General features: G+C 40.5%; 1 protein-coding gene across 1 annotated transcript; it reads right to left on the minus strand.

Moving 5' to 3' along the window:
- Positions 1-6,801: 6,801 nt before the first annotated feature.
- On the minus strand, positions 6,802-21,436 carry LOC148065099 (cdc42 effector protein 4-like). Its single transcript, XM_087809978.1, has 2 exons — positions 21,216-21,436; positions 6,802-9,086 (listed from the first exon to the last, which is right to left on the minus strand). Exon 2 carries the CDS (start codon positions 8,990-8,992, stop codon positions 7,946-7,948), a length of 1,047 nt encoding a protein of 348 aa, XP_087666104.1. The 5' UTR covers positions 8,993-9,086; positions 21,216-21,436; the 3' UTR covers positions 6,802-7,945.
- Between the last annotated feature and the right edge of the window lie 504 nt (positions 21,437-21,940).

The following is a 21,940-nucleotide window of genomic DNA, read 5'->3' on the forward strand; positions in this document are numbered from 1 at the left end:
AGTTGTCACACATTTTTCACTATACAGAATCGATATTCAACATCACTGTATCCATTTTTTGGGGAGGGAGGTTTCAAAATTATTTTGTATTTCTATCATAGTTCTTTAATGGTTAATGTTTAAAGATAGTATGGGTTAATATATAATTTGATTTAAATTAACAATTAACATTCAAATATTATGTTTTTAATTTTTGTGTTTCAATAAAACCTCCATCCACTAGATGGCAGCAGTTAGTACGTCCTCCGAAGCTAAAGGAACAATGAAATTGTGCGAGATTCCAACGATGGCTGAGGACGAGAGGATACAGTTGACTCCAGCAGCTTTTAAAACTGATGTTTGGGCACATTTTGTTTTCAAAACTAATTAAATCAGTTACGACTTCATCAAGAGTCCTGTGGTCTGTCAATTCTGCAACACTAGAGTCAAGTACTCGACAATACTACAGATATATTCTACAGGATTGCAATGTATCGTATTGTTGACGATAATGACATCGTCTGTTGTATCGTTTTTCATGAAATTAGCATCGGCTTTGAGGACCATTAGTTTAGCAGTTCTTTTTAGCCCTTAACAGTTACCGTTAAACGATGACTTTTGTTAGTGTTGATAAAAGAATATTCGCAAAACACAAGTATAAAACATCAATAAGAGAAGTATGTTTATATAATATAAATACATTTTGAATTTGAAAAGACACCATACATTTCCCCCAGGCCATATTTTTGCCCTGGTCTGCTCCACAGTATGACATGTCCTCTTAACCTCTTAAAGTCAATTTAGGCAAATATTTGTTCAGAACTAAATCCAAGTTAAAAAAAAACTCAACATGAAGCAAATTCCCTTCCGTCGACAGAAAGACAGATTTGTGGTTAAGCGTAGTACAGTGGAAAACAGACGCGCCACAGATGAGTGAGGTTCAGTGAAACCGGAGTTACGGGTTGTTTGTTCGCGGGACAAAAGGAAGTTATCTGGGACGGGCAGGTCCGATTACAGCTCCTTCAACGGTTCTGTTCACAGAGAGATAAATACAAATAATTGTAAATCTTGGGATCCATAAATCCCTCAGTCGCGACCACATCGAAGAGGCGTCCGGAATGAACGTCGTAGAAATGAGTCGGTCTCTCGTCGATTTGAGTGACGACCACGACGGCGGTTGATATTGCGAAAGCTGGAATCATCATCGAGGAAAATCTATTGAAATACAAAGATAATGAACTGCGACATCCATCACTTGTCGGCGAATTACAGCTGAGTCGGCGAAATTCTCTGAAAGTAGAACTGATGTAATGCTTGAAGAGGTTCTCGGAGATTTATTGGAAGAAGCCACTTTTAAATCACGGTTATAGCTTCTTCTCCTTCTTCCAGTTTGGGAAATTGAAAATCTCCAGTTTGAGGGGGACATAAAAAGGAACTTTACTTTTGGGGTCGTACGCTTTTACTTGCTAAAGCCAGAGGTTGACGGTTACAATGCTATTAGGATCTTTTATGATACCGTCTTGTTGTGTTTATACATGGTAGAGCAGAAGGTTTTGACTTATGACATCCAGAGAACACCTAACAAAGACCTCCATATTGACATGGTAATGTCCCAAAGACTCCTAAAACCACTTGAGCATGCGGACTTTTGCAAGAACCACTTACTTACTATATAGGCTCATGATACAATAGTATCACGATATCACAACATTTGGATCTATTGCGAAATACTACACAGTAAAGAAAATACTTTAGGCTGGAGCCTATCCCAGTTTCTTCGGGCGAGAGGCAGGGGACACCCTGGACAGCACACAAAGACACACAACCATTCACACACACCTTATACCTACGGACAATTTCCCCAAGTTCCCAATCAACCTCTGTATGTTTTTATAAAGTTCTACTGTGAAGCTGAACAGTCGGACCAGGAAGTGAGGGATCACGAGGGGGTCACATCTCACAGGCCGGCTTTGAACTCTGACCTCTGATACCCTTTATATTGTCGGCCATATTTGCGATCATTACCAGTTCACTCCGAAAATGTGTCAAAGACATAAAGCTTTGTAGATTGGCGGTAGCATCTATTGCAGTGGAGGTTATGGAAGTTGTATTTCACTCCAGTTCAATTAAATGATGATAGGACATGAAATATTGATGCTATAGCGAAGGGGAAATTTTATCGCCCTGGTCTAGAGACCCCCCCCCAATCTGGACCATCTCATCTTAGTCCTGGCGGTGGTGGCGCTAAAACTGGTACGAACAGACCGAAGCATGACCATAAACCATCCACGACCATTCATTCCGCTTGGAACAATCACCTTTGTTGCCTCACTGGGGGAATCATCGCAACAGATGAAGTCACGATTGTTTTTTACTATTTACGGCTTCACTCCGACCACAACGGTACCGAAGACGCCGCCACAACTGGTCAGACAAAGGACTCGGATGAAGTCCATTTTGTGGCGACGAGCCGGAGACAGGAAGTCATCGGTCGAGCCGGCTTAACTGAAAATCCCTACTACAAAAACGCAGTCTTAAAATAAGATCTGCTATCTTACAACCAAGGTGCCTATAGCGCCCCCATCTGGGTGGAGTAAGCACTGAAAACGTGAAGGTAAGTCAACAAAAAAATACATGTAACAAGTCCTTTATTTTCTACGAGTGGTTGAAGTTTTTTTGGAAGAAGTTGTCGACCGAAGCTCATACACACTAGCGCCCCTCACCCAGTGTAGAAAGTTGAATTAGTTGTTTGTTGATGAAAAGGGCTTTCAAGGGAAGAAGAAAAAAGAAAAAGCTCTAAACATAAAAGGAAAATGCTGCTCGGGGAGTGGTCTGAGTTTTTTAGAGAATTCACACACACTCGTAAATGTGTATGTGGGCGGGGAAGGGGGAGCAGCGCCAAAGCAAAGGGCGGTTTATGAACAATTTTGTATTCTGTTTCTTTTCTTCCCCCATCCCCCCTTTAAACTTCCTTTATTCCCCCCCCAATCCCCCTATACTTCTCGTCCTCCGTCCCGCTCGACCAGCAGGTTTGCTTAATACGTTCCAGATTTCAGTTTTGCCTGAAGACTTGCTGATGGAATTTTAGCAGATGAGGTTGTAGATCCCAGCCTGGATCTCCTGACATATATATATAAAAAAAGAAAAAGCAATGAGCGCCTCCCGTTGGTGGTGGAGTTAAGAAAATGTCCCTTTTTTTGGGGGGGAAAAAACAAGGGAAGATAAATGTGTCAGGCAACGGTGAGAAAATGTCTCCTCAAGTGTTTGAGAAGGAGCAACAGCTGCATGGAAGACTCACGTTACAGTTGGGTTTCCAAGGTTGGGGGAGGATTTTTTTTTTTTTTTTGTGGTGGGACCCAAATCTCGGGTGTCGTTCTCTCGCCCACAAATCAACGTGACGAGCCGAAGGACGAGCGAGAATAGTCTCTGTCACCACTTTAGATGGTGTGACTCAAAACAGGGGGGAAAAGAAGTGCAGACTCACCACGCCCACCGTGTAGTACCGCGCTCGGCCACTAGATGGGAGTAGAGCTCAAGATTTGAAAACCACCCCCCCCACACACACACACACATTTGGCAAAACTTGGGCCCCCCCTTGAGGTTGGATCGATGTAACTTTACCTCAAACAAACACAATTAGGAGTTAATTGAACATTTGCAAGAGTGAAAATTCCACATTTCCCTCTTTTCAAATGAACCAAAATAAGCGACAGCCGAGAAAGGAGTAATGACTTTAAACTGAGAAAAACACAAGGCCCTGGTTTGTATTGACCACTGCGATCGATATTGGGGGGTCGGGGGGGGTCTGCCTTACCTCGAGACCTCGTCCGGGAGTAATGACACTTTCAACCGCCGTGGCCGATATAATGCGAGAGTGAAAAATGGCATTGAAAGTGAAAATAGAATTGCCCTTAAAAAATAAAAATAAACGATGTGATACTTTGTGAACGCGCGGGGAGTAGAACCTTCAACTGACAAAACAGGTCGAGGGGAAGAAAGTGACAACTGATGCAGCAGTGGTGGCATCATGGGAGGATTAATCAGCAGGATGGAGAATTACCTGTCAGCTGTTTTTAAAAAAAAGAAAAAGTTAAGATACTTATATTTTTGCCTCATACGATACTTCTTCTCAATCCCACGACCTTAAATAACCCCCGAGTAATAGATTCCGTGAAAGGAAATGCCATTTTGTGACCACAAGTTAAAGTTACATTTTGCAGCTCAATGGTTTCCACAGTTGCACAGTAAAGTATGTATTAGAAACATGGTAGAAAAAACACATATTTCTTTTGGAGGAGTAAATAACTCACAATAATGTTTGTTTATCATAGATTTTTTTATGGTTTATTTATATATAAAGTGTGTATAAAATAAAAATGAATCGATTTTATTGGAACAATGAAATCCTGTGTGATCCCGGCGATGACTGGGGACGAGAGGATGCAGTCGACTCCAGCATGTTTTAAAGCTGATTTTTGGACATATTTTGGTGTCAAAACAAATGAAAGCAGTTACGACTTCGTCAAGAGTCATGTGGTCTGTAAATTCTGCGACACCAGAGTCAAGTACTCGACAATACTACAAATATATACTTGTTACTACAGTATCGCAACATACTGCAAGACCTGTATCTTGATAGGTATCGTATCACTAGATTATTCCCAATACACATCTATAGTCTGAGCTCCAAACTAAGTAAGTAAATACACATTTAAAAATACATTTAAATAATGTTTTTTAATTGCACACAGGATCATGACAAGATCCTTATATTGAAATGGAAACGTCACTAAGTGTTAATGCTTATTTCTAACAGTCTGTCCATGAATAAGTTATTTTGTCTAGAACTAGTTGATGATATAGACATGACATGGGAAAAGTATGGTTTCAGTAAGTAAGTTATTTTTATTTGTATAGAGTTTTTTCCAGACCAGGGTCACAAAGCGCTTAAACAATCAAAACAATATTCAATAGAGTATATAGTTTAAAGGTCAAGACAAAACTGATAACACAACAGGAGTTCCAGAAAATCAAGGAAAAGCCTGAACAAATAACACTAGAAATGATGAAAAAGGAATAAATGTTTGAGTTTTATTTTGTATTAATAACTACCAGTACTATGGATACCTGACCACATGATGACCACAATACTATGATACACTATTTGTCACATGTGAAGGTATGTTCATTAAAGAAAATATAAATAATCACTAGTTAAACTTCTATATAACTTGCTAAAGAGGACAATTTTTGGAACCCCTCAAGAAATTTGAGTTACTTTCACGTCTTTTTTTATAAAAGAAAAATATTAAGTACAAAAAAAAACCATTTCATTTATTTGGTTTAGTTTTACATTATTACACTTGGTATTTAGTTTAGATACAAGTTTTTGGCTCTTTTTTTCCCTCCATCAATATGGCTCTTAGCTCATTTCTTCTGGCTTGATGGCCCACTTAAAAAAGGTCACACTATATAATGTGGAAATCCATGTAAAATTCAATAACCCACCCCTGATACGGACTAATTCTCTGACCAATAACTCTGTGCATGATGTTCACAATTTGTCGCCACTGAAAAAAGTTTGGCCGTCCCTTCTGTAGAGGAAGTTGAAGATGGTAAAAATGCTATGAATCGTGGGTAAGTTTCGACAAATCCCTGTAGACACACCTGAGGAGGAGCCACGAGTATTCTTTGTTGCGGAAAAGTTACGTTTGCCGTCAACGGTTTTGGCCGGAAAATGAATTATTTAGCGAGAAAAAGAGCAGAAGCGTATTGAAGCGGCGCAGATAGTAGGATGAGTAATGGGTGATGAAGGTCATTATTTTTTGCATCGTATGTGCCGCTGCAGGAGACACGAGGGGATGTTAATTCCAGAGCAGAAATCACAACTTTCACCCACGACGTATTCTTAATGTCGGCCTGCGGTGAAGTGGTCACAATGCATAAATAGATGGTCATTAAAAAACAAGAGGAGCAGAAAAATATTCATAGATTAGAGGAAAAAAGAATAGATTTACAACTTTCAGCACACAATTTATAACAATTCCTACCGTATTATACGTGCGTTTTTAAGATGATTGACTGAGTACGAGAAGTCGCAGTATGAGAATGTTCTCCCTTTTTAATTTCTTCTAATATATGTTCTAGTCGACATGTATAAGATGTATTAGTTATACATACATTACTTCCAATATTTGTATTAATTAACCACCAAATGCATGAATTTATATGGAAATAATTAACAAATTAAGGAACTGACGATTCATATTTATTGCACTATGATCCATGATCCCTTAGATTTCTCAAGTTTCTTTCTTACTAATATCAAATCCTACCATAATGCTCAGTGTTGTAGCATTAATGAGCAGCGACATTTAACTTTCCAGCAAGAGATTTTGTGAATTATGGTTAAGATGACCCAAGAAGAAGTGTCTTAAATGTTGCAACACTCAACCCAACCACTAGAGGGAGTGGTAGAGCGTGGGTTAAACATTTATTTCCAGTGGTTTCCTTGGTGTTTTAAAAGCTTAAGATCCCTTTATTCATTAGTATTTAAATTGCTGTTGCCGATTTACAACCAAAAGCTTGTAACTGATCCAACACCTAGACGAGGCCGTTCGCTTGAAAATCAAAGCCAGACGTCACCATCGAGCAGACACTTAAGTGAATTAGCAAACGGTTAAATACGCATCCAAATCAGCCTCGATTGCTTCCTTCCTTCCTTCCTCTTGAGGGAGAACTAAACAACGGTGACGGGAAACAGCCGACGCTCGAGGAATTCCATTGTTACCGCCTTTTGATCCACACAAACAAACATCCTAGTAAGATATTCCAAGATTTATTTTATTGAAAAATATAGGTTATTTTTTGGAAAACACAAAAGCGGTAATTACAATTAGGACAAGCAAATGACGACATAGAAAAAAAAGACAACATCCCCTTTTTTTCAACATTTGTGAAAATAACCTAAATATATTAATAGTGTCAAGTCATGGAATCATAAATATCCAGTCTTATAAATTCCTGTTTTCAAAAGGTATTTAAAAAAAAAAAAAGCATTTATTACATTACGTTTTTTTTCAAAAAGCGAGATACACAAGAACTCTCCCAAAGTGTCACGAGTCCATCAGCTTCGGTTAAGGCAGGGAAATCAATCATCAGAGGCGCCGCAACACTTCTGGACCCATGATGCAACAGATGCGGTCAAAGCTGCAACGACAACTTGCGGAAAAAAATGTTTCTTTTCCTAAAGCTCCCCATGTCCTTTTTTTCATCCACGCTTCTCGACCGGAATATCAAGGCTTTTTCATTTCTTTTTTTTCAAATAGTACATCAAATAGAAGTAGTGTGTGACTTTTTCTGGCCTGTGGGGGAGACTTCAAGCGTTAGATAATTAAAGTGTAGTGGTAGAGTTTTTTGTCGCACGAAAAGCCGCACCTGTAGGGATGTCAACAACTGAAATTGTGGTTTTGGTTTCTACAGCAACCAGGAAGGAAGTTGGAGGCGATGAAAGTGTTTGACTGAAAACAAGAACTTCCAAAATGATTCATCTAAATCACAAGCGGTTGAATGACAAAGAGGATCGAAGCGGCAGCTGCAGAGATCACCCTGAGTTACATGGCTTTGTGGCACTTGACTGGATGATTTTTGATGCGATTTTGGGTGAAGACTCATGTGACATCGCTCAGTCCCTCTTTCATTCCCCGACAAGAGATCCAGCAGTGATCTCGCAACGACAGAGGCCTTCTGTTCAGAGTCTCCCACAGCCAGAGAGAGGAACCCAAATGAAAGCAAAACAAGTGACGAGCCAAGGGAGACGGGAGATGAAAAAGCGAGGCGAGAGCTTTAGTTATGGAAAGTGTTTTTGAGTGAGTTCTTTTCTACCCATTCCAGAACGCCACTTCAACTTTTTGGGAATGTTCACCAAGCGTCCTTCAGCGTCAAACCCTTGACATTTGGAAGGATCTCAGACGTGAATCTCGTCGTCCTCGTCTTCGTCCAGAAACGAAGAGAAGTTGCTCTCCTCCTCTGGCGGCGCGCTGAAGGTGGCGCTGTCCGTGTCTCCCGGGTAGAAGTGGCCGTTCGGCTTTTCGTCCGTGGCCACCGAGCTGGTGCTGGACACGGAGCAGCTGTCGAGATGCTGCAGGTGTTTGGGTCGTGTCTCGGGGGTGTACTCCGGGGTGTAGGGTCCGCCGTTCTCGGGGTTCGTGGTGCTGGCAGGATGCAGGTCCGCTGACACCTCCTCCTCCTCCTCCTCCTCCTCCTGCTCCTCTCCTGCATCCATCTGCTCCTCAGAGATCTCCTCCTTCCCCCTTTCCATGCTGTCCTCCCCGTGAGTACTAAGGGGTGGCGAGGCCCGGCCCTCGCTGCTCTTCCCTTCCTCGTATCCCAGGTCATCGTCGTCCTTCTCCATCACGCCCAGGATGTCGCCCAACATGGAGGGTCCGAGGTCGACGTGGAAGGACATCACAGACTCGGCGTGCTTCATCCCACCTCCGTAGTTGCGGTAGCTCTCCGGCAGGTCGGTGAGGTCTCCAAATTTCTGCTCCTCCAGCTCCAGGAGCTGAGTGGGACCCGTCGCCCCCCTTCCGTCCAGCTCCTCGTGCTGCTTGAGGGGACTCGAGGAGAGACTTTTCGACACCATGCAGTCCTCCCGGTCTTCGTCGTTGAGGAAGGGTAACGACATGGCGTTCTTCACGGCGGATCCGCCGGAGACCATCATGGAGTCGTCGCGGTCCACCCTCGTCACCGACTGGGAGCGTTTGCTGCTCCTGAAGGTGCGGGAGAGGAGGCCCGGCCGCGGGGAGCGAGGCGACGACGTGGTCTCGGGCGGAGGCTCACCTGACCGGCTGCTGAGGAAGGACGTGTCGCCGAAGGCGTCGCCGCTCCGGCCCACGTGCATGGTGTGCCGGAAGTCGCCCAGGGGGGCGCTGATCATCTCCCGGGTCAGGTCCAGGCGGGAGCGCCGCTTGGCGTGCGAGGAGCCGGACACCAGCTGCTTCAGGATCGGCATGGTGTGGCGGCTTCGGGAGGGAAATCGCCGAACGAGGGAGTCCAAAGGTGTGGAGGAGACGTGGAGTTGAATCAATTTTCGTCAGTGAGGCGACCTGAAAAGAAAAGAACCCCCATTAGTCAATGACATTTAGTCAACCTTTACAACACGTGTCAAGGCCCTGCAAACTTTCTATGCGCCACTGGATGGTTTTGCTCAAAATCAAACGAGATAAATGTTCATGTTGATATCCTGACCTTTCTGACTCAGATCATCTTCCAATTAAAGTAAAAGTGAGGTTAAAGGAAAGGAATCCAATACTCCCTGTCAAAAGACGAAACCAAAAGATTTTTGACCCCCTTGTCTGAGTTCGATACCCCTGCTTTACAAAGTCAACCAGGCATATACAGTACGAGGCCATCAGAGCCTTCGCTTATCCATCTCCTTCAGGTGCTCAACCATTAGGAACTTTCACAATGATCAGGAAAATCCCTTGAAAAGAGCATCGATATCAATTTGTTAAAAAGATATCTGATATAAGGGAGTTTCCCCTTCAAGCAAAATTATGCCTCCAAGCCCCCTTTTCCGCCAGATCTAACTGAACAATGTGGTACAATCCAAAACTAGAGGTTTAATGTCGGTCTCTTGCCCGGGGTCTGCCCTGCGGTCCACTACCAGCTGGACATGCTTGGAAGACCTCCAAAGGCACGAATTGGACTTCACGGTGCAGTTATTTGTAGCACTTTAGCGTGTCTTACTTGAGGCGGAAAACATCTTGATTTTAAACTGTAAATGTGTCTCAAAAGTGCTGCACGATTAAATAGTAATTGATAAACAATTATTGTGCTCAGCTTAAGCACAAAACACCAACAAGTCTTTAGGTCAAACAGCAACTGATCATGGTTAGTTTGTGGACTTTATCATGTTTAAGATGCTTATCATTTGGACTTAAGACACCAGAAGATACAACAGAAAGAAAAACTCATATTGGACACATCACAGAAATGTCGTACAAATCCAACGCGAAGAAAAGGATCTTACAAGTGCAACAGATATGGTCTCAGCTGACGTGAATCAGAAAAAACAACTCCATGAATCTCCATTAGCTCGGCCATCTTTGACTGACGTCTCCTGCATAACTTAAACATGAAGCCCAGACAGGAAAACCTCACTCCAGACTGCCAGACAGAATCTGGCGCTTCCTCAGGTGCTGCAGTGAAGCTCATTACACCCCGACTTATAACCACACACACATAAAAAAGCGGGGCCATCATGGTGGTCCGTGATTTTTTTTTTTTTTTTTTTTAAGAGCACAAAGCACGTCCGGACCTGAAGACGGCGCTTACCTTCTTTAGTCGCCTCGAAAAAAAAACAATCGCGGCCAACCACAAGCCAGAAAACGTACACCTCAAATCAAGATGGCCGTTTGATATTCTGACTATTTCAACATTTATTAGCAAACCACGACCTCATTCATCTGCCGCCACCTCCCGTCAGGCCTGTGCCAGCTGAGCCTCGACTTGGTTTCTTCGAGCGACTGCCGTCACCTGCTCTGGTTTCTATGGAGACGCCATCCTCGCACGCCGGCGAGCGTTTCCTGTCAGTCCCCGCAGGAGGTTTCGAGACTCGTGCAACACATGCTCGCCGTCTGTGTCAATCTTTGCAGCGTTGACAGGGTTGCGACTTGAAAAAGATTAAGAGGGTTTTTTTTTTTTTCTGCACCCATCTAACCGCCAAACATGGCGCACCTTTAAAGAATAAAAAAAAAAATGACAGTATATCCGACTGACGTGTGGCGACGCTGCCTAACTGACATAACCAGTCCACGGATGTTAACAGCAGGAAATGTACTAAAAAGTTTTGCAAAAATGTTATAAAACACAAAAAGATTTTTAACTTTCAGTTTCTCCCTAAGCTCAAAGATGCTAAACAAGGTGTTAAAAGTGACAAAAGTTAATTCCAAAAAATAATATTAATTGATTTTGATTGATATTCACATGTCTTAGTTTAATGTATCTAATGAAAAGAAGTTTAATGTAATTAAAAGACACAGTTAAAAAGTAAAAAGCAATTATAGTAAGTGTTAAAAGATGTTTTTGCAATGTTGTACAAACTTCATTATTACAGTGGATAAAGCAGGCCAACTCTAGTTGAAGTTCAAAATACCCTTGGTACTTAAGAAATTATGGAAATAAATGCAACCAACCCACTGCTGTAACGCAGTTTGGTTGTTGCTTATCAAAACATTCCATTAAAATAAAAATAAAAGTTCAATTTGCAAGTCATGACAGTTGAAACTAACCCGAATTTTAAGTTGCGCTGCTACAATGGTTTAAGCCACATTCATCAAGCTCATGCCTAATTCTTCGGCCAGGTAATTTTATGTGGCCCACCAGATTGATGGCTCGTGGCGAGTGTTGATAACTTATCACGAGGCCAGAGTTTAATTTAGGGAAAGATTATACATTCAACAACAATACAGATATTTCTTAAAGAGAACAACTTATTTGAAAGTACTGTCCGATGAAGGAGGACTAACACAGAAATAATCAAGATGGACTGACTCATGGACTTGCCGTTACAGTTTTGGTCAGTGACCTTGACCTACTAAAAAATTGTGGCCCCTTGTTTGATTTAGTTAGACTCCCCTGGTCTGAGAAAAAAGTCTTGCTCGGGCACGATTTAGCGAGAAACGATTGAAAAGAGTGTCATTTGAGTTCATGTTCACCGAGACACCATTTCAGTTTTCCTGGTGGCATGAATCTCTAATACTTTTGCTCAAACTTTCCATGAACTCTGGACTAATTCCGCCGCAGAACACACAAACACAATGACTCCTCTCAGGAGCCCCGTTTGTTATTGCGGCTATACGTTCAGATATTTTATCAGCCGGCCATTAACGCGCCGAAGCCTAAATTGTTTTCCGCCCTCGACGGTTAGCGCCGGGTGGCATAAATAGACGAGGGAAAACACAAAACAAGCAGAAAACAAAAGAAGAAAGTGAGGCTGGTGAAAAAAAAAAAAACCCGCCTCCCACTCCTCCACCCAAACCCCCTTCAGGCCAGGATCAAGCTCGGAACCGCATTGATATTCTCCACCGAAAATGTGCTACAGACCACCAGGCATGCTGTTCTTCTTCAGCAGAATTCAAAACATGTCCGACAGCGTCCCCGGCATTAAGTAGTAAAATGAAGCAAAATTCACAACGCGAGAGTATTTATAGCCTTACAGCGCACGTGTGGGTGCGCACGGCGATGAATTGAATGCGGGCCCTGAGAAGGCAGCGTTTAGCGTGGGAACCACAGGGTCACAAGTGGAGGGATTGGCTTTAAAAACAGACTTTTCACAAACACTTCTGGCTGCAGCACTGGGACCACTGGGGACGGAAACGATGCAAATCATGCACGGCCACATTTTTCCCCCCCGACTTTCAAGGATGGATCAGATGAAGTTCTCATCGGGCGCAAATTTAAAAAGATTCAGATTCCTGTTCACACAGTCCGGAGTTGGCACTATGAAATCTGTGAAAAGACAAACTGGAGTGTACTTCCAAACCACAGATTGTCATTCACTTCCCTCTTCCAAGTGATTTAAGTTCCCCTTATATTTTTTAACACAAATGGACATTTCATGAATATGGAACTTTTAAAGTTTTATAGAAGCAGAGAAAGAGAAATAGTTGACCACGTATCACATGATGAAACAGACTTCTAGGAATGATATAAAGGGGAAAACTCGTTTTCAATGCAAATTCCCAGGATACTGCGATAATACTTTATCAACAAGCATGATCCTCAACCAAGGAAAGTTGGAAAATCATAACAACTTAACTTTTTATTGCAGTAGAAAACAAACCATCTGATAAGGGGGTCCCCCAATTGTATTTAGGTCTAGACAAATCGAACCATTCTTGCTCCGATTTCCAAGTCCTTATCTTAAAAATCACATTTAAATTCCCGATCTTTTGCATCAAAATAAAACCACAATAAAATTCCCAGGCGAACTAGGAAATTTAAAGTCGCTCAGGTGGTAAAGGGGTTGGCTGGTGGCGCGTCACAGCCTACTCCCACCGGTGTGTGACTGGGTAAAATTGCTAAAGTTGCTTTGGAGAAAAGCATCTGCTAAATGTATCGGTGGAAATTGCTATATTTCCCTTGCAAGTTGAAAAACAAGTTAACAAAAACAAACCATCAGCATAACCAAGTATCAACTGAGGCTTACAAGAAGTCTCTGAAAGTTTCAACATCAAAAAAGTATAAAAGTATTTTAATTTAAAAGTACAGCAGTTCTTGAACTTTACAAACCTATTTATAGTGAATTATTATATATATTTATATATATATAAATAAACATTCGAATAAAATGAACTTTATCAGAGATAGAGATATAAAAAAAAACTTTTACTTATTATACACTAAAAGAAAAAAGTTAAATTGAACAAATAGTGAGTTTTTTTTTATCTAAATAGATTTGTATACCATTTTGCATAAGTGTCAACTAAGACTTACAAGTAGCCTCTGAAAGTTTCAACATCAAAAAGATTGACCAAAAAAGTATTTTAATTTAAAAGTACAGCGGTTCTTGAACTAGACAAAACTATTAATAGTGAATTTAGTATATATATATATATATATATATATATATATATATATATATATATATATACGAATAAAAGAGACAAACAAAAACTTTTATTTACTATACACTGTAATAAAATGTTTAATTGAAGAAACTGTAGTGACTTTTTTTTCATCTAAATAGATTTGTATACCATTTTGTAACTAGCGAATGACTTTACGTACATCTCACGGAAAGTTAAACTGCAGTGATTTATATAAAACCAGATTCCTCATCAAACGCAGCGAGAGAGCGTCGGAAAACAATCCCATAATTAACATGCATCCATTAATTTCACGGCTCGACGGGCACATAAACACCACCTGAATCCATCAGAGGGACGTTCCCCCCCTCGCCGGACACGAGCGAAATAAATATTGACCTACTGCTCGCCCGCCGCAACACTTCAACCCCTGTCAATACTCTCACACTTAGCCGCTCGACGGCGATACATAAAGACAAAAACACGCTCTTAAAAATGACTAATGGCCCATTTCCCTAATTGAGTATTGATGCGTCGGCCTTGTTCTTAATTCTTCCTGTGTGTCGTGAGGGGGGAGGTGGTGGTGGAGATGTGATGGACGAAGCTCTGTGTCTCAACTATTCAAAGTCATTGACCTGGAGAGAGAGGAGTGAATGACCCCGAGGGTGAAATGACATTGGGCTGCGAGACGCCACGTGTACTTACAATCCGAGCGAGCATGAGAACGACTGGGCCTGCTTTGACCTACAAAGACTTTTTTTTATATTTTAAATCCTTGTTCGACATTTAAATGATTCTTTTCAGATTTCAAAACAGGGCGACACACACACACACACAGCACCGTCGTCGTCCCGGGCGGCAGCACACGCTCAACAGTAATTAAGGAGACAAATGGCCGGTTCTGAGATGGGTATCTGTCACACAACTCGGTTAGCAGACCTGGATGTCTCATTTAGGAGGGAGCAGCTCGGGGACACACAGTCCAAATCACATTATCTCTCCATCAAGCAGGGAGTGAACAACAGACTTTCAAGCCGGAGACCAAGAAGAAGAAGAAGTCTTATTTTACGTGAAGGTCTTTTAAGAACCTTTTTTTTTTGGGGCGGGGGGATTCTACAAGCCTGTCCTGGGGTCCAATTTTTAGAGCTTGACCTGAAGGAATGTCCGGCCATTTTCCACGCTTTCCTCCGGGCCGTGATGCCAGGGGCTCTTTCAATATGTGTAAATCCTCAGTGGTCTAAGAAGCAGAGCTAATCCAAAATCTGTAGCTGTGAAATATGGAGGGCATGCAGAGTTTGTTGTAATAGACTCCAGTACATTCTACTGCCCTTGCTTCTTGTTCACATGCTTTCAAATCAGACCTTTCAGCTTCAAAGGGAATTTTTTTTTTCTTCGACACAGCGGTTCGTTGTCGTCGCCAAAACATCAGACTTTTATTTTTAAATGAACATAGTCCAACACCAAGAAATCAAAGCAGGCACAAGTTAAGGGGAGATTATGAAAGAGCTCCACACAAAATATAGTTTCTTCCTTTTTTCCGCATTCACAGAAATAACCTTTAATTCTCTTTAATTTTTTTTTAACATCGCAACAGACTGAAAAACATTGCAAAGGGGTAAAAGAGGGCTAGAAGGTTGGTGGACTTGCTTTAAACACCTTTGAAAATTAGACGTAGAAATGTATCCCATTCACTAATAATAAGGGAGTAGTTGGCATTTGCCCATTATTGGCCTTAACTACCTTTGCGGTCAAATAAGGCCAAAAAACTGAAAAATCAGGCTTAGCTAAGAGTAAGTATGCCTGTGAGAGGGTAACTGAGCTAAACCTCGTGCCCTTTATTTAGTAGATATTAGATACATTTTGTTTCTTTTCTTATTATTTTACTTGTTTCGTATCATCGTTGGCTTTTGAATACAGTTATTTCAACCTTTTGTATGTGTTTCGCATATCGCCAAATTGACAGTTAACCTACCTTGAACTGGAAAAAACTAGCCTAAACCACAGAAAAACAATGGCACAAAAATGGCGAGCCAATCAATAGAATTGAGATAAAAATGTACCGTTTAAATATCCAATAAGCTAGCGTTGGTGTTGTAAGTCGCAGCCCTGAAAGAAAGCAGTCTCTCATTTGTAGGCGTTGCCCATCACATATTCATGTCAAAACCCTCAGTGAGGTGTGAACGGACCACCTTTTCTCACCTTTGGATCAAAGCTGCAAAATTTAAGGCTGTTGAAGACGGTATATCACTCAACTTTGTTACAAGTCAGACAATCTGGTTAGGAAATGAACGGAGTCCTACGATAAATAAAACCACACTCCTATTATCACTGATCGAGTAATCCACATTGTTCTTAACCAAATTTCCTGCCAAACAAACAGCGAAGATTAGGTTGGAAACGCCCATTGAAAACAAGAATAATACAAGCGGGATGAAGTCTATAAAGCATCACAGTAATAATCCATCTGATGGAGTCAAAGCTTATCTTCTCTAACACATTTAATAGTCAAGATACAAGTGTTTTGAAAGCTATAAATGAACATCAGAGGGCCAAAGGGGACGAAAACATTGTAAAAAGCCATTGAGCTGAAAGAGAATGGAAGCCATTGTTTAATTTAGGGGGGCCACGAAAACCGATTCAAACCTTGTTAGGGAGCATCCAAAAGATACCAAAAATCCATTAAAATATCAGATTGCATTCGTTGCACTTTGAAAAGCTTCTCTGTGGTGGTGAAGGACAAAAGAGCTCTGGGCAGCTAATGCCCTCCTTTCAAATGTTAAGTTGAACCAGTGCCAGCTTTCTGACTCTTAAGAACTTCTTCCCGTCTCGTCTGTATCGGTTTACAACAGCGACCACGACTACGAGCAAAGCACAGGTGACTTCCAATAGCAACCGGTTAGCTTATGGTTCCTGGGACAAGAACAAGCCTTCAGCGAGAGCGTGTGATTCTCGATGCCCTTTTGATACCCGCGAGAAAAGCCACTCTTCTTGTTTACGGACCGAGCGCGGCCTCCAGACATGTTATTCTTTCTGGTACAAACTCAACCTTTAAACACATTCAAAAGGTTAAAATAAATAAAATGTTGGGTCAAACGCTACAACCTATGAGGGGGGGGGGAAAATAGTCAAAACGGCCAAACTTAATAAGAAAAATTCAAAATGGATTCTTGTATTTTGAAAGATTTCTTTTATGTTTTTGGATAGCTGCATGCAAGATGTTTCATGGATAAACGGCGAGGGGTGCTATGTCCACAGGAAGGGCAGGAGGGGGGGAAATGATCTCCCATCTCTCCGGAAATGACTCCAGCCTGCCCTTCCTCTCCAAACAAGGCTGTGCTCCATCACGCTGTGTACTGATGGCCCAGGCAAACAAACACGGCTCATATCTCCATCTACAGTTTAATGACACTGCAGGGCCACTAGTGTATCCATGTGCCTGACCACAGTTTTGCTACCATGTAGCTGCTTGAGTCACATCTAGAAATTTACGGTCTGAAGACTTGCCTGAGCGCAAAAAAAACCTGCCTGCCTCCATGGAAAGAATGCGGCAAAATTATGGGAGCCGGAGAATTTCGCTTCAAAGTGTGAGAGTGCCATAATTATAGGGGGGGGGGGAGCTGTCGAAAAGGCAACAAAATATAGAGGGATGAGCCAGAGAAGTGAAGAAAAACCTGCTTCAATATTTGGCTTTGAAGTATTCAATAAAAGACAAGAATCCACTTAACCCATCGATCAGAGATTGTGATTCAGAAAAGGAATCGATAATCGCACACTCGAGGAGGTAATGATAGTGCTGAGCAAGTGACAGGAATTAACAGAGAAATTCAGGAAGTCACACGTCAGGTTTTTTTTTTTTTTTAAAAACAGCTTTTTCTCCCCCTCTGTATGGTATATCACGCTTGCGGAGTGCAGTGAAATAAATGTTGGGTTTTTCTTGCTCTCTCGACACACACTCTCATTCCAAAAGCCCAAACTATGTCATGCCCCAGAAACCTTTGCAGCTCCAGCTACTTAATCACAGCAGCAGAAAAAGCCAACGCTAGAATCACCCCATCATACTTTCTATCACTGTGATGAGAGCAAAACAAACCATGACAAACTCAGGAAAGATAAAACTCTGATGACCCTTTTCTTTAGCGACTGGAGTACCAAATATAAAACAGAGTAGTAGTGTTGGAACTGCTACTCTAGTAACAGTACATTATTTCTGCAAAACAATACAAACAAATCAGATAATGACGCACTTGTTATTGCATAGTAAACAGAGCAGATGGTACGATTTGCCAGTTAAAACGATAACTAGACACTCGTGCAAATCATCAGAAAAGCAATGTAGACATGAGGATTGGTGCGATTATGCTTTTTAAAACATTGAATCAATCGTCTTTTCTTTAAATGATTGTGTGAGAGAAGTATTTTATATTAAAAAGCTTTAAGGAAATAACATTGAGGGATCATTCCAAATTCTTGACGTTAAGGATACATTAAATTAAACAATAATCATGATCTTTCTGCTGTCTGGATCATAAATATTGTTTAATGTTATGTATTTTATGTTTATGAATTATTCACTATTTATATGCCATTTTATGGTGTTATGTGGCTTATTTTGTTTTAATTTATAGTATTTTATTATGGAAAAATTAATTAAAAAATGTAATATATCATCAATCTGCTGCTAAAAATTAAAGCGATTTGAAGTCGAGCGACACCAGTGGACTAAAGTGGTAGTGTTTAGCCCGACGGGAGACCACATTTCCCATGAGCACCTGCTAAATGTCACAAAAGTTGCCATGTCCTGGTTTGCAGCAGTTGGACGAATTTTCTGTTTCCAGACTTCCATTGGTTGAATGAAGGATGGATACCGATGGGGTAATAAATCAGATTGTGGATAATTAAATATGATATACGTTATGACGGCTTTGTAAATAACATAACTTTAACTTTGTTTTTGTACTGTAATTATAGAATGAATAGATCTGAAAGTAAGACCCAGGATTTTAAAGTTGATCCTGAAAGAAACGGGAAGCCAGTGAAGAGTTTTAAGGATCGGAGAAATAAATGCGAGTTCTTCTACTTAAGCAGACTTTTTAGTATATAATTTTATTTATTTATTAATTGTTTAAGCGCTTTGTGACCTTGGTCTAGAAATGCGCTCTATAAATATACTTTTAGAGTGAAAATAATAATTACACAAAACACCTTAAAGTCACGGTATACGAGTCATTCAACCAGTTTTAAGTTGATGTGTCATCAAAAGTTTTATGAAAATATTTTAGTAGAAAAATATTAAAGGTACCGAAACTACCCAGAGTAGCTTTAAAAGCACGCCAACTATTATAGAGTTCTATGGGTAACCGGAAGGACGCCCTTAGGAAATGTAGAAGACAAAAACCTAATAATTTGAAACATTCTGGACCAATTGTAAGTACATCTAAACCGGTACATTATTGATCTCGGTCAATTGTATAAGCGACACAATGTAGAACACAAAACACCGTTAAGGTCAACGAAGAAGCTATACATTGAAGAAACTGAGATTCAATTTTGAAGCAAAGCGGTTTTCTTCCCACAATTGTGAGAACTAAAAACTCAATATTTACTTAAGTGACAAAGAAACAGGATGTGACAAGAGAATCAACATTTTCTTTGGCTTTAGTTAACAACCTCAGTTCTCGTGATCGCAATTCAACCAAAAAAAAAAAGAAGAGACAATACTTCCAAAAACACAAACGCACACAACTTTCACTTTCTTGTTACATCTTACAGATGCGTTGTCAGGATTAAATGTAACCAATTAGTTGTACTAGCCAAAATCTGGTGTTTACGTGCACCATGTGGTTGTGTTTGAGATATAATAACTAACCATGTTGCTAAATAAACAACCTTCACCGTCGCTGTCATGGCCGGCAGTTCCAACATCCAAATCTCTGAAGCATTCCAGGATAACAAATAGCAGTTTATGTTGGCATTTCCTGGAATGTAAAGGGGGGCCGGACAGGACACACACATTGCCTCAAAATGTGCACACAAAACTACAGCAGACACGTTCCAACTTGGACGTGGCCTCAAAAAAGTTGTTTTGAGCAAAAGACCCGTTTTCAGGAACCTTTTTTTTTTCTTTTCTCAGGAGTTAATAAAGTATCATCTAAGCTAGTAACCGTGAGAGGTGACCAACAAAAACAATGCTGAGAGAGCGCTCACATAAGCGAGTGTTTTGTTTCGGCGTCAGGACAACAAAGACAGAAGGATAACTTTCACCTTTCAGCGATAAACACACGTCTCCTGCGGGCGAGGTGCTTTGTAATTTAAGAAAGGTGAGAGACCTGTGCAGGCTGGTTTCAAAAAAAGAGTCTCACCTCGCAACGCTCCTGAGAAAAAACTGCTTAAAGTTGATAGTACTCTGGCTTTCAGTTAAAACTAAAAGCCACACACTTTTTTTTCCGGCTTATCCCGGGTGAGGTATCACACCTGAAATCTGACAAAAAAAAGAACAAAAGAAGCCACCCAAAATGCGAGATGATGGGATCACTGATAACATTGTCTCCCTTTGGAAATGTTCTTATCAGCCACAGAAGTGATTGTGTGACGGCGAATGGAGTCGATCCACAAATCCCACTAAAAGACCAGAAGATCCTGGAGAACATTGAATAGATAGACAAAGCAAAATGAAACAGGAAGTAGCCTTTTTAACTTGATCGATACACCGTGGGAAGTTGAAACGTTCTGTTCAACTGAAGTGAATGCAAAGGTAGAAAAATGATAATGAGGTACTCATCGGGAGGAAGTGAGGACAAATGGTGCCTTTGATACGAAGAAAGGAAATCGGTGCCAATTTTCAAAGCACTTAAAGTGTTAAAAATTCAAGTCTGCTTGCCCCTTTTTTTTTTTACTCGAGTTCAATTCTTGTGTTTTTAATGAACGTTTTTTTTTACATATTATTATGTTGTCCTTTGACCATTTTATGGATTGTTGTGTGGTTTTACTCTGAATTTGGTTTAATTTAACTACTCCATCTTTACTTTATAATCAAAGATGCATAAATGCATAACATTTGATGACCTTTTATCCTTAAACATGTGACATTAAACAGAGGGCCACAAAATATCATAACCAAGCAAATGGCTCAAGGGCCTCAGGTTGCAAAATAATCATAAATTGATAGTAAGACCATTATTTATTGCTTTTGTAAATAGTTATACATTTAAATTGGTTTAACATTTCATCTAAAAAAAAGTGTGAAGCTAAATAGCTAACATTGTCAATATTTGACAAAAAAAACATGGCTAGCTAGACCATAACTGGTTAATAAATAAAGCAACAAGCAAACAAAGCCCTGATAAGAGAAAACCTCTTTGGGGAGACTTGAAATTGTGGGCATTTACTGGAGCTTTTTGTTCCCTTTAAAAAATTTCACCTTCAATTTGGCAGTTAAACCCGTTTAATCCACTGGCTAAGTAGCATTAGCATGTGCTAATCTGATCAATGATAGTGGGTGGGTCAGAACAATACTACACAACAAAAACAGCTGCTCAAAGCAGATATATTTAAAAACAATGGAGATAAAAATGTCACATTTCATTCTTGAAGAATAAGAAAATATATATTAAAATAAAAAAAGAGATAAAGCGAGCATAGACTCACCGAGCATCCCCCATTCATGAAAGCCGGCTCCACGTTTAGGCCCCCAGCAGGTTCACAGCGGGGGGTTCTCTCATCACACCGAAAACAGGAAGAAAAGAAAGGCAGGAAGGATGAATGGAAGGAGGAGAAGATTTCTTTTTTAAAAAAAAGGAATATTGGTGTCGCCCCGTGAAGCGCCGCGGCTGCTTGTGACGCCGGAGAGTCAAGTACAAAGACTCCTGCCTCAGCAACGTGTGGACACGCCCCCTTCACGCGCCCCTTAAAGACGCAGGCGCACAGCGTGGGGGGCAAAAAGGGAGCCGCGACGTCACCGTGACGTCACAAAGAGAGACTTGAGAAAGAATTGTAAAAATATTCACCACTTTTTTCTTTTTTTTAAATACGTGGAGGACATGGACTTTTTTTTTATAAATATACATTTTGATTTTGAATCTTCATTTTAAATTCGAAAATCGTATGAATCTTTTCAGCATATAAGCAAAACTCACATCCACAAATAAAAAATAAAAAAAATAAAACTCCTGGTAGTTAAATTGTCAATTGTGAATTAAGAATATATTAATATATATTGATATATTGAATGTTCAATTGATTGATATAAGTATATGTTGATGTTAATAAATGTAACGAAATGTTAATAAAGAACAACGTAATAAAATATTTTGTTATTATTTTTTACATTTAAAAAAAATTATATGTTTATAATTAAGTTATATGTCTCTTTT

This window comes from Callionymus lyra, chromosome 15 (genome assembly GCF_982586985.1).
Source record: "Callionymus lyra chromosome 15, fCalLyr1.hap1.1, whole genome shotgun sequence".
In the NCBI taxonomy this organism is placed as follows: domain Eukaryota; kingdom Metazoa; phylum Chordata; class Actinopteri; order Syngnathiformes; family Callionymidae; genus Callionymus; species Callionymus lyra.

What these genes read in the sequence shown, in the direction of transcription:
- LOC148065099 (XM_087809978.1), bottom strand. Translation starts at nt 8,992, where the DNA reads ATGCCGATCCTGAAGCAGCTGGTGTCCGGCTCCTCGCACGCCAAGCGG.